Source organism: Aptenodytes patagonicus, chromosome 3, assembly GCF_965638725.1.
Source record: "Aptenodytes patagonicus chromosome 3, bAptPat1.pri.cur, whole genome shotgun sequence".
NCBI classification, from domain to species: domain Eukaryota; kingdom Metazoa; phylum Chordata; class Aves; order Sphenisciformes; family Spheniscidae; genus Aptenodytes; species Aptenodytes patagonicus.
In genome coordinates this window covers 118,056,508-118,074,499 of record NC_134951.1, presented here as the reverse complement: position 1 = coordinate 118,074,499, position 17,992 = coordinate 118,056,508, and the positions used below count along the sequence as shown (strand labels likewise).

General features: G+C 42.0%; 1 protein-coding gene across 8 annotated transcripts in view; it reads right to left on the bottom strand.

The window, feature by feature from the left end:
- Window positions 1-17,992, bottom strand: part of MAP4K3 (mitogen-activated protein kinase kinase kinase kinase 3) — a 91,910-nt gene that overhangs the window by 38,483 nt on the left and 35,435 nt on the right. For 6 of the 8 annotated variants that reach the window (XM_076334879.1, XM_076334880.1, XM_076334882.1 and 3 more), the window contains 3 exons: window positions 16,177-16,249; window positions 15,111-15,169; window positions 10,079-10,141 (listed from right to left, as the gene is read on the bottom strand). In XM_076334879.1, coding sequence (XP_076190994.1) covers window positions 10,079-10,141; window positions 15,111-15,169; window positions 16,177-16,249 — 195 coding nt within the window. The remainder of the gene's footprint in view (window positions 1-10,078; window positions 10,142-15,110; window positions 15,170-16,176; window positions 16,250-17,992) is intronic. The other 2 variants (XM_076334883.1, XM_076334884.1) reach the window with 1 other exon arrangement.

The window sequence follows — 17,992 nt, the reverse complement described above, 5'->3', positions numbered from 1 at the left end:
ACAAGGAGGTTAAACAGGTTGTGTGAGTCTACGTAAGAGGACACCAGAACAAAGACTGGGAGGCTGTTGAGAAAAATAACCGCAGATCAGTATAATGAAATCAGATTTTCACCTTGAAGTGACAAGCATTTTGTCTACACGTTGCAAAATCACATTAATCAAAAGTGGCGAACAAAGACCTTATCTGGGCAGAGCCAAAACGTCTGTCCATTTTAATTTACACACTGTGCAATGTATGGCTATATATATTGTACAGCAATGACAGGAAAATTAATAAGAGAAAATAAGCAAACATCCATAAAATATAAGGAGCCTTCATCTGTCTCCAGACTTTTTAAGCCTTATTGGAATTTTCTTTATGAAAAATGACATCTGCCAGAATTACTTATATTTAAATGCTTTAAAAGGACAAAAGCTTTGTTTTGATTCAGTTTACTATTGTGCTGCCTATTAGCATTTATTTGACTATGATTCTAACTGGATATGTATATTTTTTTTACCTTAACTAGTAGCTTGCTAGTTTTCTTCTAAGCCCTTTAAATATTGCTGGTTTTCACTCCAAATGTGGTGAAGTAATCCATTGCTAGGAAAACTCCTTCTTTTGCACTCCTGACAGATAAATACTGAGAGCTAGAGAGCTTTTAAGAAGAGCAACACATTTTTTCTTGTACCCTCTATTCCAAATATATCCAGAAGTTATAATTTTATAAACCTTCTAACTACATATTTGATACAAAAACATGCAGTAAAAACTGCATGTATCCTGCAAAGCCTCCAGTGAGCTGTTATACTTTATCAGAACAACCAGTATGACTAGATTTTTTTAAAGCCAAACATAAAGGTATTTTTCAACAAAACAAAAATCTTACCAGTTACGGATTCCCACTGGGAAGAACAGATTAGCATTCATTACTAAATGATGCAACAATTGGCTTAATAAAAGCCGTCACCTCTCCTGCATCCCTAAAGTAACCCAACAACTTTATGAATCTACATTAATATTTTCAGTTAACATACAATGCCAATAAGTTAATTAAAATTCTTTTTAGATCAGACAACATTCACACGGAATAAATCTGAGTGACTAGACAGATATTTTCCAAGAGAATCTCAAGATTTACAGCCAGTAGGAATGAGAAGAGGTCAATAACCTTCGTGTTAAATCAAAGATGCAACCCCAGATTATTCTGCATCCAGCCTCAGGTTACCAACGACCCGTTCCTGAACCAACACAACTGTGTACAAGACAACGTGCTATTTGCTGGCAATGATCACTTTGGAAAAAAGGTAATACAGGGAATAATTACCAGTTCTTCTCAACAGCCTGAGTAATATTAAATGAAGAAGTCATGTAGAAAGGCAAATCACACCTTCAGATAAATCACATGTGCAAAGTAATTAATAACTAAAAGCAGTATAAAGATTTCCTCAAAGCAAAGACAAATTTGGTGGTAAGGCCAAGCTGTAAAACAAATTCCCCAGGAATGATCAAACCTACAATACCTTCTGCAGTTTAACTTTCAAAACCTGCTATTTATTTTCTGCAGAACTTCATGATGAATTAATTGTTACTGTAACTTTGACAGTCTTATGTTCCTAATTTGCTCTGTAGGGCTGAGCTGTACTGGAAATCTATTTTTAGGTGTTCAGTCCTTCAAAAAACAAAACTGAATGTATACAGTGAACCAGCAGTTCACAGTTACTTCCTAAATTTGCTATTCCTGAAATCTAGCGAGAAACAAGATCATTTGAAGTGACAAAATTGAGACTTTAAATCCACAAACTGCTGGGGAAGTAACTCTGCATTTCAAAGAATACAAATCACCTTTAGACTACTAACATATCAAACAAGAAAGCACATACACATCTCTTTCTCAGTAATATGATTAAGCAATTCCTATCATGTTGCTTCATAAAAGAGGATGTTAATTTTAAAAAGAGCCTAATATTACCTAATGCATATGCTATACTTTTAATGCCTTTATTTCATTAAAAAGTGCATTCTTTAATTTCTTTGGATAGCTTAACACATCAGAAATAGCAAGTTATATGTATATTTTTTTAAATATGCTAAATATAATTCTTCCCTGGTGATTGACAGAGGTTTTGCTGTGCATTACTGCTACACAACCACTGCTCCCCTCTTCCCTTGTATGTCAGTTCTCTATGCATTTTGTCTATGAATGTCCACTTGGCACAAACAGCACTATTTCGTACACATATAATGGAACATTACTACCTAACTAGCTATGGTAAGGCCTCGATGCAACAGGCAATTGTACACAGCATTTTTAAACCACCTTCTAGCAATAAAATTGAACATCTCATTTTCTCAATTACTTTTGCCAAGGCAGAAAATACCCAAAACATACAGGGAAGGAAAAGAAAGAGCAAAAACCATATCCCAAACCCTTAGGCACTTTTCCCCCCATTTCCACTTATTTTCTTCTGATCATAAGGACCATGTATCACACTTTGTTCAGCTTTAGGTAATGAAATGAAGACTCTCTCTGAAATTCAGCATTGATAGCTAACATAAGTCTAAAAACATATTGCAACTAGGTAGGATAGGAGTCTTCATGGCTTGTTACAAAAGAAAAGCATATGTATGCATGTGTAGTGAGGAGAAAAATTACTTAAACCAAAGAAAAAGGCTTCTAAGCAAAGTTCTCTATCATCTATGTTGATCTCTAATTCAATCTTTTCCTACCAATGTTTTAGTTTTTCTGCCACAAATAATTAACTAATACAGAATAGCTATGCTGAAACATTGCATTCCTAAAATTAAGTGTTACCAAAAACTATCACAAATTATTAAACCCAGAATATATTTATAAGCCAAAACAAAACAAAAAACAACCATGACCAAAATATTTAAATAGGACCAAATGTATAAATGCATCTGGCAAATACAACAGTGCAGACTGCATGGTAACTGCAAACCTCTTACTGAATTCTTTGCTAAAGAAGTCTAAAATGAACGCTACGTTCATAACAACTGAAAACAACTGTAGGTTGGAACCCGCAATATCAAATCCAAGTTCTGTTCAACTCCTCTCTCACTTTCTAAAACGGTAGAATTCAACACTTTTCACTGGGTGTTGAATACTCCAGGCTAAATTAAATGAAGTCCAATGCCGAAACATTTAATTTTGCCCCTAGTACAAAGAAAAAAAAAAATCACTAGCTATAGTGTTACAAATCAGTTAGTATGATGCAGACTAGGACCAGGTGGAACACATCCAAGGTGCTGAGGTAGCTGGCCAACATTATCATGAGACCACTCTCTAACACGTAACAAAAAAAAAAAAAAAAAAAAAAAAGTGGGCTGCTAGTCCGAGGAACCTCAACAAGCTGGAGGAGTAGGCAACAAAATCCCATGGGGTTTAATGTAGGCAAATGAAAAGTCCTGCAGCTAGGACAGACCAACCACATACACAAGCAGCAGCTGAGGACAAGCTGGCTGGGGGCGGAAAGGGCAACTCTGCAGAAAAGGGTTTGGGGGTCCCAGCAGACAAGGAGGCGACTACGCATCAGCAGCATGCGCTTGTGATATAGGTGGCCAACCACAGTAAAGCCAGAGGGGGTTACCCCCTCTATTTGGCACTTGGAAGGCCACATCTGCATGTCGTGTCCAGTTCTGGGCTTCGCAGGACAAAGACATTGACAGACTGGAGGGAAGCCAGTAGAAGGCCACTAAGACTGTTCAAGTGATGGAGCAAATGGCACAATAGGAAAGGCTGAAAGAACAGAGCTTTTGTAGTCTGGAGAAAGTAACTGCTGTCTTCAGCTATCCCTCAGGGCATTATAGAGAAGACAGACCTAGACTCTTCTCAGGTGCACAGTGAAAGGACAAGAGGCAACAGGCACAAGTGCCAGCAATAGAAACTTTGGCCCTAAGGAACCAACTCCTCCCTGTGGGAGCAGTGCAGCCCTGAGCCAGGGCCTAGAGATGCTCAGTTGTCTCCATCCTGAGATGGATTCAAACTTCAACTGGACAAGCCCAAAGTAATCTCCAGATCTAGTTTGGAAGCTGCCCATTTTAAGCAGGAGTAGGCTAGAGATCTCCAGGGGGTCCTTCCCACCTCATCTTTTTTGGGGGATTCTCTAATGGTATTTATAACGTAACAAGGTATGCAGCTCAGTCTACTGTATATGAACTGGAATTATTTTTCAGCTCACTATGAAAGGGGAGGAAGATTTTTTGCCACAATATTTCATTGCAGATCAGGATAACCTGAAAGAAAATATTTTTATTTGCTCAACATGACCTTTTGTTTTGAATCAGAACAACAGTAAGCTCCGTTTCTTAGAAATGTGGCTTCTGGGACCAGAAGCCAAATTCTCGTACAGATTCCCCTTGATAGACCCCACCACTCATAAGTGCAACACATCACCTCTGAGAGGTGGATGCAGTTACACATACAGCAACAGCTCTGCAGAAGCTAGGTTTAACAGCCCTTAGTCCCGGCTTCTCTCTACTCCATGTACCTTCCTCCACCACACTGACAGAGCCATTTGCAATGCCACCCAGGGAACCCAAACGGGGAACTGATCTGGTGCAAAAAGTAACCTGAAAGAAGTTGCATGTTTTTCCTCAGGATGTCATATACTTGAGACTATTTCTGAACATACGCTTAATTATAGCAAAAACATTTCAACTGACAGAAATTTGGTCCTATTATGCAACTCATGTAGATTCCCGAGACTGCCATCATGGTGGCTACCGCAATACAAGATGAACAGTCATACATTTAGTTAGCCATTGGATTTTCAGGTGCTTCTCCCAGGATCAATAACATAAAACTTAAAAATTGTTTTAGAACAAAGGTGTACATATTTTTAGAGAAGACTACTTTGATTTAAACCATTTACTGAGCTCACTGCAAATGCAATGCTCAGCTTTCCCACTTATTTGAGTCTGTATCCAAACAACTGCTTTTAAATACACAGAAAGACAGTGAAAAATATGGGAGAAGCATTTGTTTGAGGTCTACACTATGTAAAGTCTAATACGCACAGAAGACTTTTTTTTTTTGACTCCAGCATACCTCTGCTGCTCCTGAGACAAAGGAGATTGTCAGAAAACAGCTGCCAAAACTCAGCGCAATGACCAGAATAGGAACATGAGGAACTTGAAATGACAGGAAGGAGCACGTGCAAGAAAATCTCAAATGGTGGAAGGTACCCAAGTTCCTGAGAAACTTGTTGTCTAGTTGCAGAAAAAGTACAAAAATCTATCCTGAAGAAGAGAAGAGCCTTGCACCTAGAGCAAATATTATGCTCTATTTATTTAGATATGAATCAAAGGGGTATATTTGTAGAAGATCAAAGAGAAGTACTATCTTGTCCTTGTCTGATTGCCATTTGCATGAAGGGATACTGAGGTTTGGACACTGAATTTTCCTTGCAAACAAGACCTGTACTGAATTCCTCCATTCTTCTTGCAGATCCAGGTAGCTGTTTCAGGAGCACAGAAGCAGAGGGAAGGGGAAGAGGAAAAGGAGAGGAATGATTTTTAAGGATAACCACATTGTAGGTGTCAAATTTTTAAAAGGTAATGTGCATGGTGACTGCATAAGCTGCCATATGATCCATTCAGCTGTGCAAAATGTTAGGTGATAGGTAAAAATACTCTCTCTCACTCCCCAAATTTGCTTTCAATCTCAACTGTGTACCTTTTATGACTCATGCTGCCCAAAATATGCCTCAATTTCTGATAATTTTTTTGTAGGATCTTAGAGACACATAGCTCTGCAAAGAGTTGTTGCTCATAAAATATTTTATAAAACCAGTAGAACAGCATGGGAAAGAGCCCAACAGTAGTAGGTGATATATTACACTTATATAAAAGCATATATATAAAAGTATAATCTTTTCCTCTTGATGACATTTGAAAAATCCACATATAGCATCATAGAATGGTTTGGGTTGGAAAGGACCTTAAAGATCATCTAGTTCCAACCCCCCTGCCATGGGCAGGGACACCTTCCACCAGATCAGGTTGCTCAAAGCCCCATCCAACCTGGCCTTGAACACTTCCAGGGATGGGGCATCCACAACTCCTCTGGGCAACCTGTTCCAGTGCCTCACCACCCTCATAGTAAAAAATTTCTTCCTTATATCTAGTCTGAATCTACCCTCTTTCCGTTTAAAGCCATTACCCCTTGTCCTATCACTACATGCCCTTGTAAAAAGTCCCTCTCCAGCTTTCTTGTAGGCCCCCTTCAGGTACTGGAAGGCTGCTAGAAGGTCTCCCTGAAGCCTTCTCTTCTCCAGGCTGAACAACCCCAACTCTCTCAGCCTTTCTTCATAGGAGAGCTGTTCCAGCCCTCTGACCTTCTTCGTGGCCCTCCTCTGGACTCACTTCAACAGCTCCATGTCTTTCCTATGTTGGGGGCCCCAGAGCTGAACACAGTACTACAGATGGGGTCTCACCAGAGCGGAGTAGAAGGGCAGAATCACCTCCCTCGACTTGCTGGTCATGCTTCTTTTGATGCAGCCCAGGATACAGTTGGCCTTCTGGGCTGCCAGTGCACATTGCTGGGTCATGTTGAGCTTCTCATCAACCAACACCCCCAAGTCCTCCTCCTCAGGGCTGCTCTCAATCCATTCTCATCCAGCCTGTATTTGCATTTGGGATTGTCCCGACCCATGTGCAGGACCTTGCACTTGGCCTTGTTGAACTTCATGAGGTTCACACGGGCCCACCTCTCAAGCCTGTCAAGGTCCCTCTGGATGGCATCCCTTCCCTCCAGCATGTCGACTGCACCACACAGCCTGGTGTTGTTGCCAAACTTGCTGAGGGTGCACTCGATCCCACTGTCCATGTCGCCAAAGATGTTAAACAGCACCCATCCCAATGCTGACCCCTGAGGAACGCCACTCGTCACTGGTCTCCACTTGGACATCAAGATGTTGACCGCAACACTTTGAGTGCAACGATCCAGCCAATTCCTTATCCACCGAGTGGTCCATTCCTCACATCCATGTGTCTCCAATTTAGAGACAAGGATGTCACGCGGGACAGTGTCAAATGCTTTGCACAAGTCCAGGTAGATGACAGCAGCTGCTCTTCCCTTATCCACCAATGCTGTAACCCTGTTGTAGAAGGCCACCAATATTTGTCAGGCACGACTTCCCCTTAGTGAAGCCATGCTGGCTGTCACCAATTACCTCCTTATTTTCCATGTGCTTTAGCACAGTTTCCAGGAGGATCTGTTCCATGATCTTCCCAGGCACAGAGGTGAGACTGACTGGCCTGTAGTTCCCCGGGTCTTCCTTTTTTCCCCTCTTTAAAAATGGGGGTTATGTTTCCCCTTTTCCAGTCAGTGGGAACTTCACCGGACTGCCACGACTTCTCAAATACAATGGATAGTGGCTTAGCAACTTCATCTGCCAGTTCCTTCAGGACCTGCAGATGTATCTCATCGGGTCCCATGGACTTGTGCACCTTCAGGTGCCTTAGATGGTCTCGAACCTGATCTTCTCCCACAGTGGGCGGCTCTTCATTCTCCCAGTCCCCGACTTTGCCTTCCGTGGCTTGGGTGGTGAGGCTCAAGCACTCGCCGGTGAAGACTGAGGAAAAAAAGTCACTGAGTACCTCCGCCTTCTCCATATCCCAGGTAACCAGGTCTCCTGTTTCATTCTGGAGAGGGCCCACATTTTCCCTCACCTTCCTTTTATCCCTGATGTACCTATAGAATCTTTTCTTGTTGCCCTTGACGTCCACGGCCAGATTTAATCCTATCAGGGCTTGAGCTTTCCTAACCTGATCCCTGGCTGCTTGGACAATTTCTCTGTATTCCTCCCAGGCTACCTGTCCTTGCTTCCACCCTCTGTAGGCTTCCCTTTTTGTGTTTGAGTTTGTCCAGGAGCTCCTTGTTCATCCGTGCAGGCCTCCTGGCGCTTTTGCCTGACTTCCTCTTTGTTGGGATGCATCGCTCCTGAGCTTGAAGGAGGTGATCCTTGAATACTACCCAGCTTTCTTGGGCCCCTCTTCCCTCCAGGGCTTTGTCCCATGGCACTCTACCAAGCAGATCCCTGAAGAGGCCCAAGTCTGCTCTCCTGAAGTCCAGGGTACTGAGCTTGCTGTGCGCCCTCCTCGGTGCCCTAAGGATCTTGAACTCCACCATTTCGTGGTCGCTGCAGCCCAGGCTGCCCTTGAGCTTCACATTCCCCACCAGCCTCTCCTTGTTGGTGAGAGCAGCATAGCACCTCTCCTCGTTGGCTCCTCTATCACTTGGAGAAGGAAGTTATCATCGACACATTCAACACCGCCAAACGTGGTGTAACCGCCACCAACAGCCACTCGCAGAGGCGATCAGCTCCAGTGCAGGCGCATTCTGCAGCGGAGCGGGGGATTGCAGCGTACAGGGGGGTTCCTGAGCCGGGAAACCCCAGGGGAGTGCAGAGACCCACCAGGAGCCCTGGGAGTGAGTATTCCCACTGAACATATCTGAAGCCAATACTGTCAGAGCAGGAGGGGGGAGTGGGGGAAGGACAGAGACAGAAAGAGAAAGTCTGATTAGTATGTCCTGGTCCACAACAGAAGAACGAACCAACTACTAGGTATTTCTTCTAATTTCCAGAAGGATTAGGTCTTACTGGAAAAATCTCACAAACGGGTGAAGCATTACCACCAAATCAGAATTCTCTTTGATTCACAATGAGCACAGGAGTTTGTGAAGAAAGCAGTGAAACACAGAAAGTGCTGTTGATTGACTTTAAAAATCCTCTCACGATTGTGACAACAATAGTACTTCATAAGCTTTATCACAGTAATCATTTCTGAAGAGCGTACTGAACAGCATGGGGCAAAAGAAGGATGGGAAAGGACAGTCCAGTTAGGAGACACATTCTCATTCGTCTTAGACCCACAGATACCAGGCTAGCAAGATATGCAACAGCACTGAAAGTAACCTGAAAAAAGACAAATTTTAAAAAGTGTTAAACTGAAAAGATGAAACCAAAAGCAAACCAAACCAAAAAACCAAAACCACACTCCCAAAACCAAAGCAACTGCACAGGATGGAGGTGTGCCCACCGCATACAGAAGAAGTCTAAGCTACTGATCTCAAAACAATTTGTGAAACATTTTTATAATCAAGCAATACAGAAAGTTCCTTCCAAGAATGGGGAAGACAGTCTAAGCTCTCAGTAACTATGGTATTGGCAGATTCAAGTCACACCAAGCCAACTGATGCCAAAACAAACAAAAAAATCCAAAACAAAAAATCACATAAAAACCAAAACAAGACATTCCCAAACACACCAGTTTTCCATTTTCCCCTCAGTGCACTTATATTAAACATCTCACAAATCAAATAACGTTAGCAGAAGAGTGCTCTTCATCTACTACAGAATGTTTCTTCATTTTTTTCCAACAGTATATGATGTCCAAGATTTAAAAGCATTACTTTTCAACTATATAGTGCCTAAAGAGCAGAGAAATAAGAAAACTCACTTTCTAGAGTAATTTCTACACTGCAATGCTAACAACCAAATTTTTCAGCAATGCAGTAAGAGAAAATTTGGAAAATTGATTATCAGACTATAAATGATGCTAAATGCCATTGAAAACACTTATGAGCCCACTTTGTTATTTGTATTAAGTGTATATTCATTCTGAAACATAATTACCATAATTCTCCATCTGGAGAATTCAGAGACTTACATTTATATAATTTTATAGTCTTTCACGTGACTATTTAAAGGAACTACCAGACAAAAATACGACGAGAATGTCTCTTCTATTTTTAGTCACCCTCCAAAAAAATTAACAAGTTATGCATTGTAAGGCAGTTAAATAAAGACATCAGAATGAGCGCATAATACTGAGCTCCTTCTATAAAAGTGATTCAACTAAACACAAATACGGGTTCAATACTTACAATAGTGCACGTATTAAGAATTCCTTCCTACATTACAGAAATATACATATACACTAATCCTTATATTTAATGGTTTTTACACAGATGAAAACACCAATACAACAACAGGACAAAACATGAGCTTTGAAAAAGGAAAACAAAGACAAAACTAACACTGATAAAGAAAGGCATAAGATGAAAAATACCAGGTTAGATCTTGCAGTGTAGTATATTTCTTCTGAATTGTCCAAAAAATCGCTACTGTCAGGCTGTTCATTAGATAGAGATCAAGAAACTCAAGTTATTTACATTGTGACTGAAAGCCAGGTATACATAAAGGGAAATTTTCTTGCTAAAAAAAGCTGTTAGTTGAAACTCAAACCATGTTAAGACAGTTCTGGGGATAGGGGTAAAACACAGCTAAGGGTATGGTCACATTACCAAACACTACCGAATCACACCAAAATAATTAATTATTGTTCATCACCTGAGCTGTGGTAATGAGCGACAAACTGCCTCAGTAAGAGGCAAGTATGTACCAGTTCAACATCTCAGTGCACCACCACCAATCATGCTGCAGTGGTCCAGTCCTTTGGCTTGTGCACTCATACCCATAAGCAAATAAGCATAAAGCTTAAGCATGCTTTAGTGAGACAGAAGCAGAAGGGTCAGAAGAACTGCTTTAATGAAAAGGGATCCACGCTGTTATTGCTGGAGGAAGAGACAAGCATCTCTTGCTCCTGCTTCCATTCAGAAGACTTTCTCTCCCAGAGCGTGTAGATTGTTACAAACTTCTCCCTCAGCCTGCTTTGTGCTAAGGCTCTTTGCTAGAGCATCCATTCTTTAAATAGATCTCATTTGCATTTGACATGCCAGTTTAAATTGTCCATTGGTTCTATATCTAATGACAAAATGTGTTTTTTCTTTGGTCTCTAGACCCAACATCATCATTTTCAAAATCATAGTTCTGTTTTATTTGGGAAGGACAGATCAGGTCTGCATGCTTCATTCTGATATGAGCAGAGGAGCAGTTAATTTCCCTCTTCAGAAAGATCCAAACAAGCAGTTCTAGATCGTCCTTATAGACAGGGAGATGAGGCAAGTTCTTTGGACAGGTTTCAAATATGCAAACTCTGACAGGAACAGACAATACTAAGAGATTTCCTTATCAGCAGAACTAATCTGGATCATTCAAGTCCCTTCTTGGAGCAGCAACAGCTTCTGAGATTCCAAAGAAGTGCTCTCAAAAGTTGTGCTTCAATCCCTGCAGAAAAACTCTCTCCCCAGTTTAGCAACGCAGGTTCCTAAGGTGCAATGAAAACACCTCTCTGCTCCATGAAGTTGCCCACTAACTGGTTTGCATAGTCAGTGACTGATAAAACAAGAAAGAAATGGAAAAGGTATTTTTAAAACTTCAGCTTCTCCATTAACATCTTTTTGCAATTATGATTCTTGTGTGTGTATAAATAAATAAAATTCTTAAGGAGCAAAAGCATTGTAATTTGAACTACACAATGCTATCAATTGTATTTTCTTTATAATCCAGGCAATGCAACAGGGAAGCAAAGCCAAGATAATGCTATGCTGGACCTTGTTCTCACCAACAAGGAGGGGCTGGTGGGGAATGTGAAGCTCAAGGGCAGCCTGGGCTGCAGCGACCACGAAATGGTGGAGTTCAAGATCCTTAGGGCACCGAGGAGGGCGCACAGCAAGCTCAGTACCCTGGACTTCAGGAGAGCAGACTTGGGCCTCTTCAGGGATCTGCTTGGTAGAGTGCCATGGGACAAAGCCCTGGAGGGAAGAGGGGCCCAAGAAAGCTGGGTAGTATTCAAGGATCACCTCCTTCAAGCTCAGGAGCGATGCATCCCAACAAAGAGGAAGTCAGGCAAAAGCGCCAGGAGGCCTGCACGGATGAACAAGGAGCTCCTGGACAAACTCAAACACAAAAAGGGAAGCCTACAGAGGGTGGAAGCAAGGACAGGTAGCCTGGGAGGAATACAGAGAAATTGTCCAAGCAGCCAGGGATCAGGTTAGGAAAGCTCAAGCCCTGATAGGATTAAATCTGGCCGTGGACGTCAAGGGCAACAAGAAAAGATTCTATAGGTACATCAGGGATAAAAGGAAGGTGAGGGAAAATGTGGGCCCTCTCCAGAATGAAACAGGAGACCTGGTTACCTGGGATATGGAGAAGGCGGAGGTACTCAGTGACTTTTTTTCCTCAGTCTTCACCGGCGAGTGCTTGAGCCTCACCACCCAAGCCGCGGAAGGCAAAGTCGGGGACTGGGAGAATGAAGAGCCGCCCACTGTGGGAGAAGATCAGGTTCGAGACCATCTAAGGCACCTGAAGGTGCACAAGTCCATGGGACCCGATGAGATACATCTGCAGGTCCTGAAGGAACTGGCAGATGAAGTTGCTAAGCCACTATCCATTGTATTTGAGAAGTCGTGGCAGTCCGGTGAAGTTCCCACTGACTGGAAAAGGAGAAACATAACCCCCATTTTTAGAGAGGGGGAAAAAAGGAAGACCCGGGGAACTACAGGCCAGTCAGTCTCACCTCTGTGCCTGGGAAGATCATGGAACAGATCCTCCTGGAAGCTGTGCTAAGGCACATGGAGGACAGGGAGGTGATTCGAGACAGCCAGCATGGCTTCACCAAGGACAAGTCCTGCCTGACTAACCTAGTGGCCTTCTGTGATGGAGTGACTGTATCAGTGGGCACGGGAATGGCTACAGATGTCATCTATCTGGACCTCTGTAAGGCGTTTGACACGGTCCCCCACAACATCCTTCTCTCTAAACTGGAGAGGTATGGATTTGATGGGTGGACTGTCCGGTGGGTAAGGAATTGGTTCGATGGCCACATCCAGAGGGTAGTGATCAACGGCTCAATGTCCAGATGGAGATTGGTGATGAGTGGCGTCCCACAGGGGTCCGTATTGGGACCGGTACTGCTTACTATCTTCATCAATGACATAGGCAGTGGGATCGAGTGCACCCTCAGCAAGTTTGCAGATGACACCAAGCTGAGTGGTGCGGTTGACACACCAGAGGGATGGGATGCCGTCCAGAGGGACCTGGACAAGCTCGAGAAGTGGGCCCATGTGAACCTCATGAGGTTCAACAAAGCCAAGTGCAAGGTCCTGCACATGGGTCGGGGCAACCCCCAGTATCAATACAGGCTGGGGGATGAAGGGATTGAGAGCAGCCCTGCCGAGAAGGACTTGGGGGCACTGGTGGATGAAAAGCTGGACATGAGCCAGCAATGGGCGCTCGCAGCCCAGAAGGCCAACCGAATCCTGGGCTGCATCCAAAGCAGCGTGGCCAGCAGGTTGAGGGAGGTGATTCTGCCCCTCTACTCTGCTCTGGTGACACCCCACCTGGAGTACTGCGTCCAGCTCTGGAGTCCTCAGCATAAGAAAGACATGGAGCTGTTGAAGCGAGTCCAGAGGAGGGCCACGAAAATGATCAGAGGGATGGAACACCTCTCCTATGAAGAAAGGCTGAGAGAGTTGGGGTTGTTCAGCCTGGAGAAGAGAAGGCTTTGGGGAGACCTTATTGCAGCCTATCAGTACTTAAAGGGAGCTTATAAAAAAGATGGCAGCAAACTTTTTAGAAGGGCCTGTTGCGACAGGACAAGGGGAAATGGCTTTAAACTAAAGGGGGGTAGATTCAGACTAGATATAAGGAAGAAATTTTTTACGCTGAGGGTGGTGAAACACTGGCACAGGTTGCCCAGAGAGGTGGTGGATGCCACATCCCTGGAAACATTCAAGGTCAGGCTGGACAGGGCCCTGAGCAACCTGATCTAGTTGAAGATGTCCCTGCCCACAGCAGGGGGGTTGGACTAGATGACCTTTAGAGGTCCCTTCCAACCCAAACTATTCTATGATTCTATGATAACTTGGAATCAGTTAAAAAAAATCATTGAGTTAACTGATGAGTTTACGGTAGAAACAATGACTTTATTACCATATTTAATAAACACTTGTATAACCAGGGCTCCTAAATGATATCATGCAGCTATGTCAAGGTCTAAATGACATATCTGAAATAATTGCTTAAGTCCTATGTGTGATTTGGTAAGCTATTCTCCTCCATCTCAAACAGGCACCAGAAACGGCAGACTACCTGTCCAGCCAGTTGCTGAGGAAGAGCAAGATTGTATACGTCATACACCCAGAGCTAGCTGACCCACTACCAAAGGACGAGGTACCGGGAAGGAGATTTTAATACAAGTACAGAGCAATACAAGGAAATCTGCATCAGAAATCCCACTCACATGTGGTTTGTAGACTATAGAAGAGGAAGTACATTCCTAGGTACACACCCTTCCCAAAAACAACTCAGACCAAAGCCAATGTCCCTCCCACCTACGCACTAAGCCAATTTTTTCACCTTAACACCTGCCTTAGAAAAACAAAGAGAACACAGAAGTCTGCAGTAAGGAAGCAAAGGAGTGTCTTTATCCAGGAATGTGTGCCCAAGTGCACAAATGTGGAAAGCAACAGTCTCCATAGAAGAGAGAAAGCTACTGGAATCGTGTGTGTGAGACAGCACAGACGCCTTTTCCCTCACTGCTTGAGTTCTCATACCCCTTGTACTGATGGGTCCGTAGGAAGAAAAAATTGGCAATACACCTTGGTGTATTGTATGGTGGTGTTGGGTCGACGGTTGGACTCGATCTTAGAGGTCTTTTCCAACCTCAATGATTCTATGATTCTTTACAGAATATGTCAACTGCCAGACTCAGTGTGGCTCAGGTGTGATGCAGGGCCACAGAAAGATTGTTTGCGTGGGAAAATAACAACCCCACAAAAATCCAATTTTTTAAAATGCATCATACCTCTTTCCCAGGTTCTCAAATTTATTATTTCCATTATCAATCAAGCACAAGGGAAACATTTAAGTATGCACAGTAATTCCACAATTAAAAAAGTAACTCTATAAATAAAGGGAATTATATACTTGGCAATGAGGTATAAAGGAAACCCACAAGACAAAGGGCTGTTGCTTAGCACATACATCACACCTGCCAGAGCCCACAAATAAGCGGTCTTGCTGCATATAGTGTAATGGCACCAAAAAATTTAAGACCAATATGTTACCACTTGTCAGAAAAATTGCTACCAAGTTTAGTAGTGCTAAGGAAGTATGCTACACATCTTGGATTTCTCCTCCTCCACAGATATTTGCAGGGAATAACGTGCAGAGCACAGCCCATGCTGCTTGTTACTCACAAATTCATGATGTGGCTCTGTCTCTTTCCTCAGGGGTGGATCAAATTTTACTTGACCAACTAAAGAGGAGAAAAGGAAAACAAGAATTTAAGTTGGACTGTAATTAGACAAAATTTAGCTCCAAAGGCTTACAAAAAAGAAAAATCCAGTTTAATGAGTGTATCATATCCCCACTGATGGAAACTCCTGACACATGCACATACCGAACTTCTGCCTGCTAGAAACTAATGGGCACAGAAAGTACTCTTCTATCACAATCACCATTTGCCCCACCTACTCATTAGAAGGATCAGAAAAACCATTCAGCAAATAGGGCAGTGAAGTGCCCTCTTTAGAGGAGCAATACAGCTGTAATTTATAGAAAAAATACATCCATTGTGTGAATTCATTCTTGGATCTGGCCTTCTGGGAGATCCACTAGCACTGAAGAGACTTGAATGAATTTTGGAGACAGCTAAATCACATCTTCTAGGACAGCTCTTTAACACTCCTCCCCTCAATTTTAGTTTAAGAAAAGACAACTAAAGCTCCAAGTATTGCTCTGATTTCATTCAAGCAAAAGAATGACTACAATTTGGAGGATGGAGTCTGCTTTTAATGGCCAGTGATCAACCTCCTCCTTTCCTGATTTCTACGTGACTGTTTCAATTCAAAAGCAAAAACTACAACAGAATAATAAATTAAGGAAGAAAAATCTTCCTCTGCCATTCTGTTACTCAGCAGAATTTGGCATCACTCCAAATATCCTTGACTGGAGTGGCATACGAAGCTATACCAATCAGCTCTCAGAAGAGCTCCAGTTGCGTCCTGTTCAATTAAGATGAAGCAATAGTGAGATTTGCTGAAGTGCTGACAAGGGATGTATTCAAATATTTTACACTAATATTTCTTTTGCGTAGTCATCTAGAACCTATAGCCATAAGTGAAACAGTATAAGTTTTTATTTTTCCTATATATCACTAAAAATGTTTCTATATATATCAGATACCCAGAATACCAGTTGAAATAAGTGAATATCAGTGATTATTTTAAGAATATTTCATGTTGTCATATTACACATACTTACAGTTTATTTCAGAGCGTGTCTTTTCTTCTCTCACATTTCTACTTGTCGAATGAATTCTATGAGGGACAAGAGGCTAGAAGAGAAAAATAAAATACTTCAATACCAAAATATACTCATTTGAAACACCGTATTGTGTACCTAGTTTTTAGCAGGTTTCTTTAGCATAATATCAAAAAAGAAAGAAAGAAATCAAGCGGAAGCTAAAAATAAAGATTGCATGTATGTTTTTGTACATTAAAGTTGGAATTATTCGGAGACAGTTTATCTGTAGAGTGTCTTCAACTTCAAGATAAGGTTTTTAAAACACTGGATTTGAGCAAATAAAGACAATGCTGGCCAGCGTTTGTCTTTGCTAAGATAACATTTCCTTTTCGCACCTTTCAGTTTAAGGGTATCGGTAGTTTCCAAAATAAGCAGTAAGACTAAATCTGACTTACTGGCAGCATTTCCTTCATTTAGATACCCCAATCATTTTCCCAGCTTCTAATCTAAACGGATTCCTAAAAAGTCATCAGTTAGTTTCTTTAAGTAGATGAGAAGTTAGCCTGAGGTTTTCAGAGCTGAATAGAAGGGAGTATTCCTGGTACTCTTGTGCTGTGTGGCAAGAGCGATGCCATCATTTCTACAAATTCACCTTCATATTTATGTTCAACTTTTATCTTTTCCCTGGATTTCCATTTACTTCTTTATAGGATAAAGTGACATGAACTTTAAGACTTGGCTTTCTTTTCATTACCCCTGTTGGATTTTCTCTCTTCTTTCTACATCCCCTACTGCAGGTTTTCTTAGAAACTATAACTTAAGGTTCCTTAATGAGAGTACAAGACCAGCTGACTGCTGTATACAATCAGGCCCCAAAATTAGCAACATAAATCCTAACAGTGTGCTCTCAGTATGTCCTCTGCAATGCGATCTTACTCTTTAGAAAAAAAGTTCATTCTCCATGATGTTAGCCCAAGTAATCTCTGAAAAGCGCATGTTCACTATGTTTCTGTGTTGAATATGTGGCAGCAAAACAATTTTTAATTAAAGCAATCTGACACAATAGTGTCAGAAATTTGATGTGCTAGTATGTTAGCTTTGCTTTTATATATATTATAATCTTCACTTGGCAACTTTTGACTACAAAGTGATGACAGAGTTAGAGAATTTCAACTGCTGTACTATCAAAGAGTCATGAGTAGCTCAGCAACTGTTTATCACTGAAATATTATCTGAAAGCATTATTTCCCTTCTCCCTTTTTCATCACACACTACTTCCTTGCTTTATATTAGGATCCAACACATATGTACATAGTGTTTCACCTCCCATTTATGTTCACTTCAGTATTTTTTGAAACTGGAGAGACTTACAGATTGTGGGTATGTATTTTCTCCCATGTATCTCACAGGCAGTTTTTTGTTTCTTGTAACTTATGCCAATCCTCCCCTTCCTCAGTTCTGGTTTGTCTATCGTGCATCCTTTTGAGCTTTAAAAACAGTTTGCTATAGCTCAGGAGGCATTTCAAGGTTTGATCTGGTTTTCTAGTTCAGTATTGCAAACACTCTAAGTGCTAAAAGGTTGCTTATTTATAATCTTTTGTTAAGAGGCATTGCCCACTTGCACATGATGTGTGTGCATCTGTAATGCCAGCACCAGGAGCCCTACTGTAGTGGGGGTGGGAGGTATTTTTGCCTTTGCAGCGATATTGTGCAAGTTCCTTGCATCCTGCCACAGATGTTTGTACTGCACAACAGGCAGAGCCTGCCCTCACACCTCCTTCCCCATGACCACAGAATTACTGGAAGGAGTCAAATCCTCATCTCTCAGTCATGA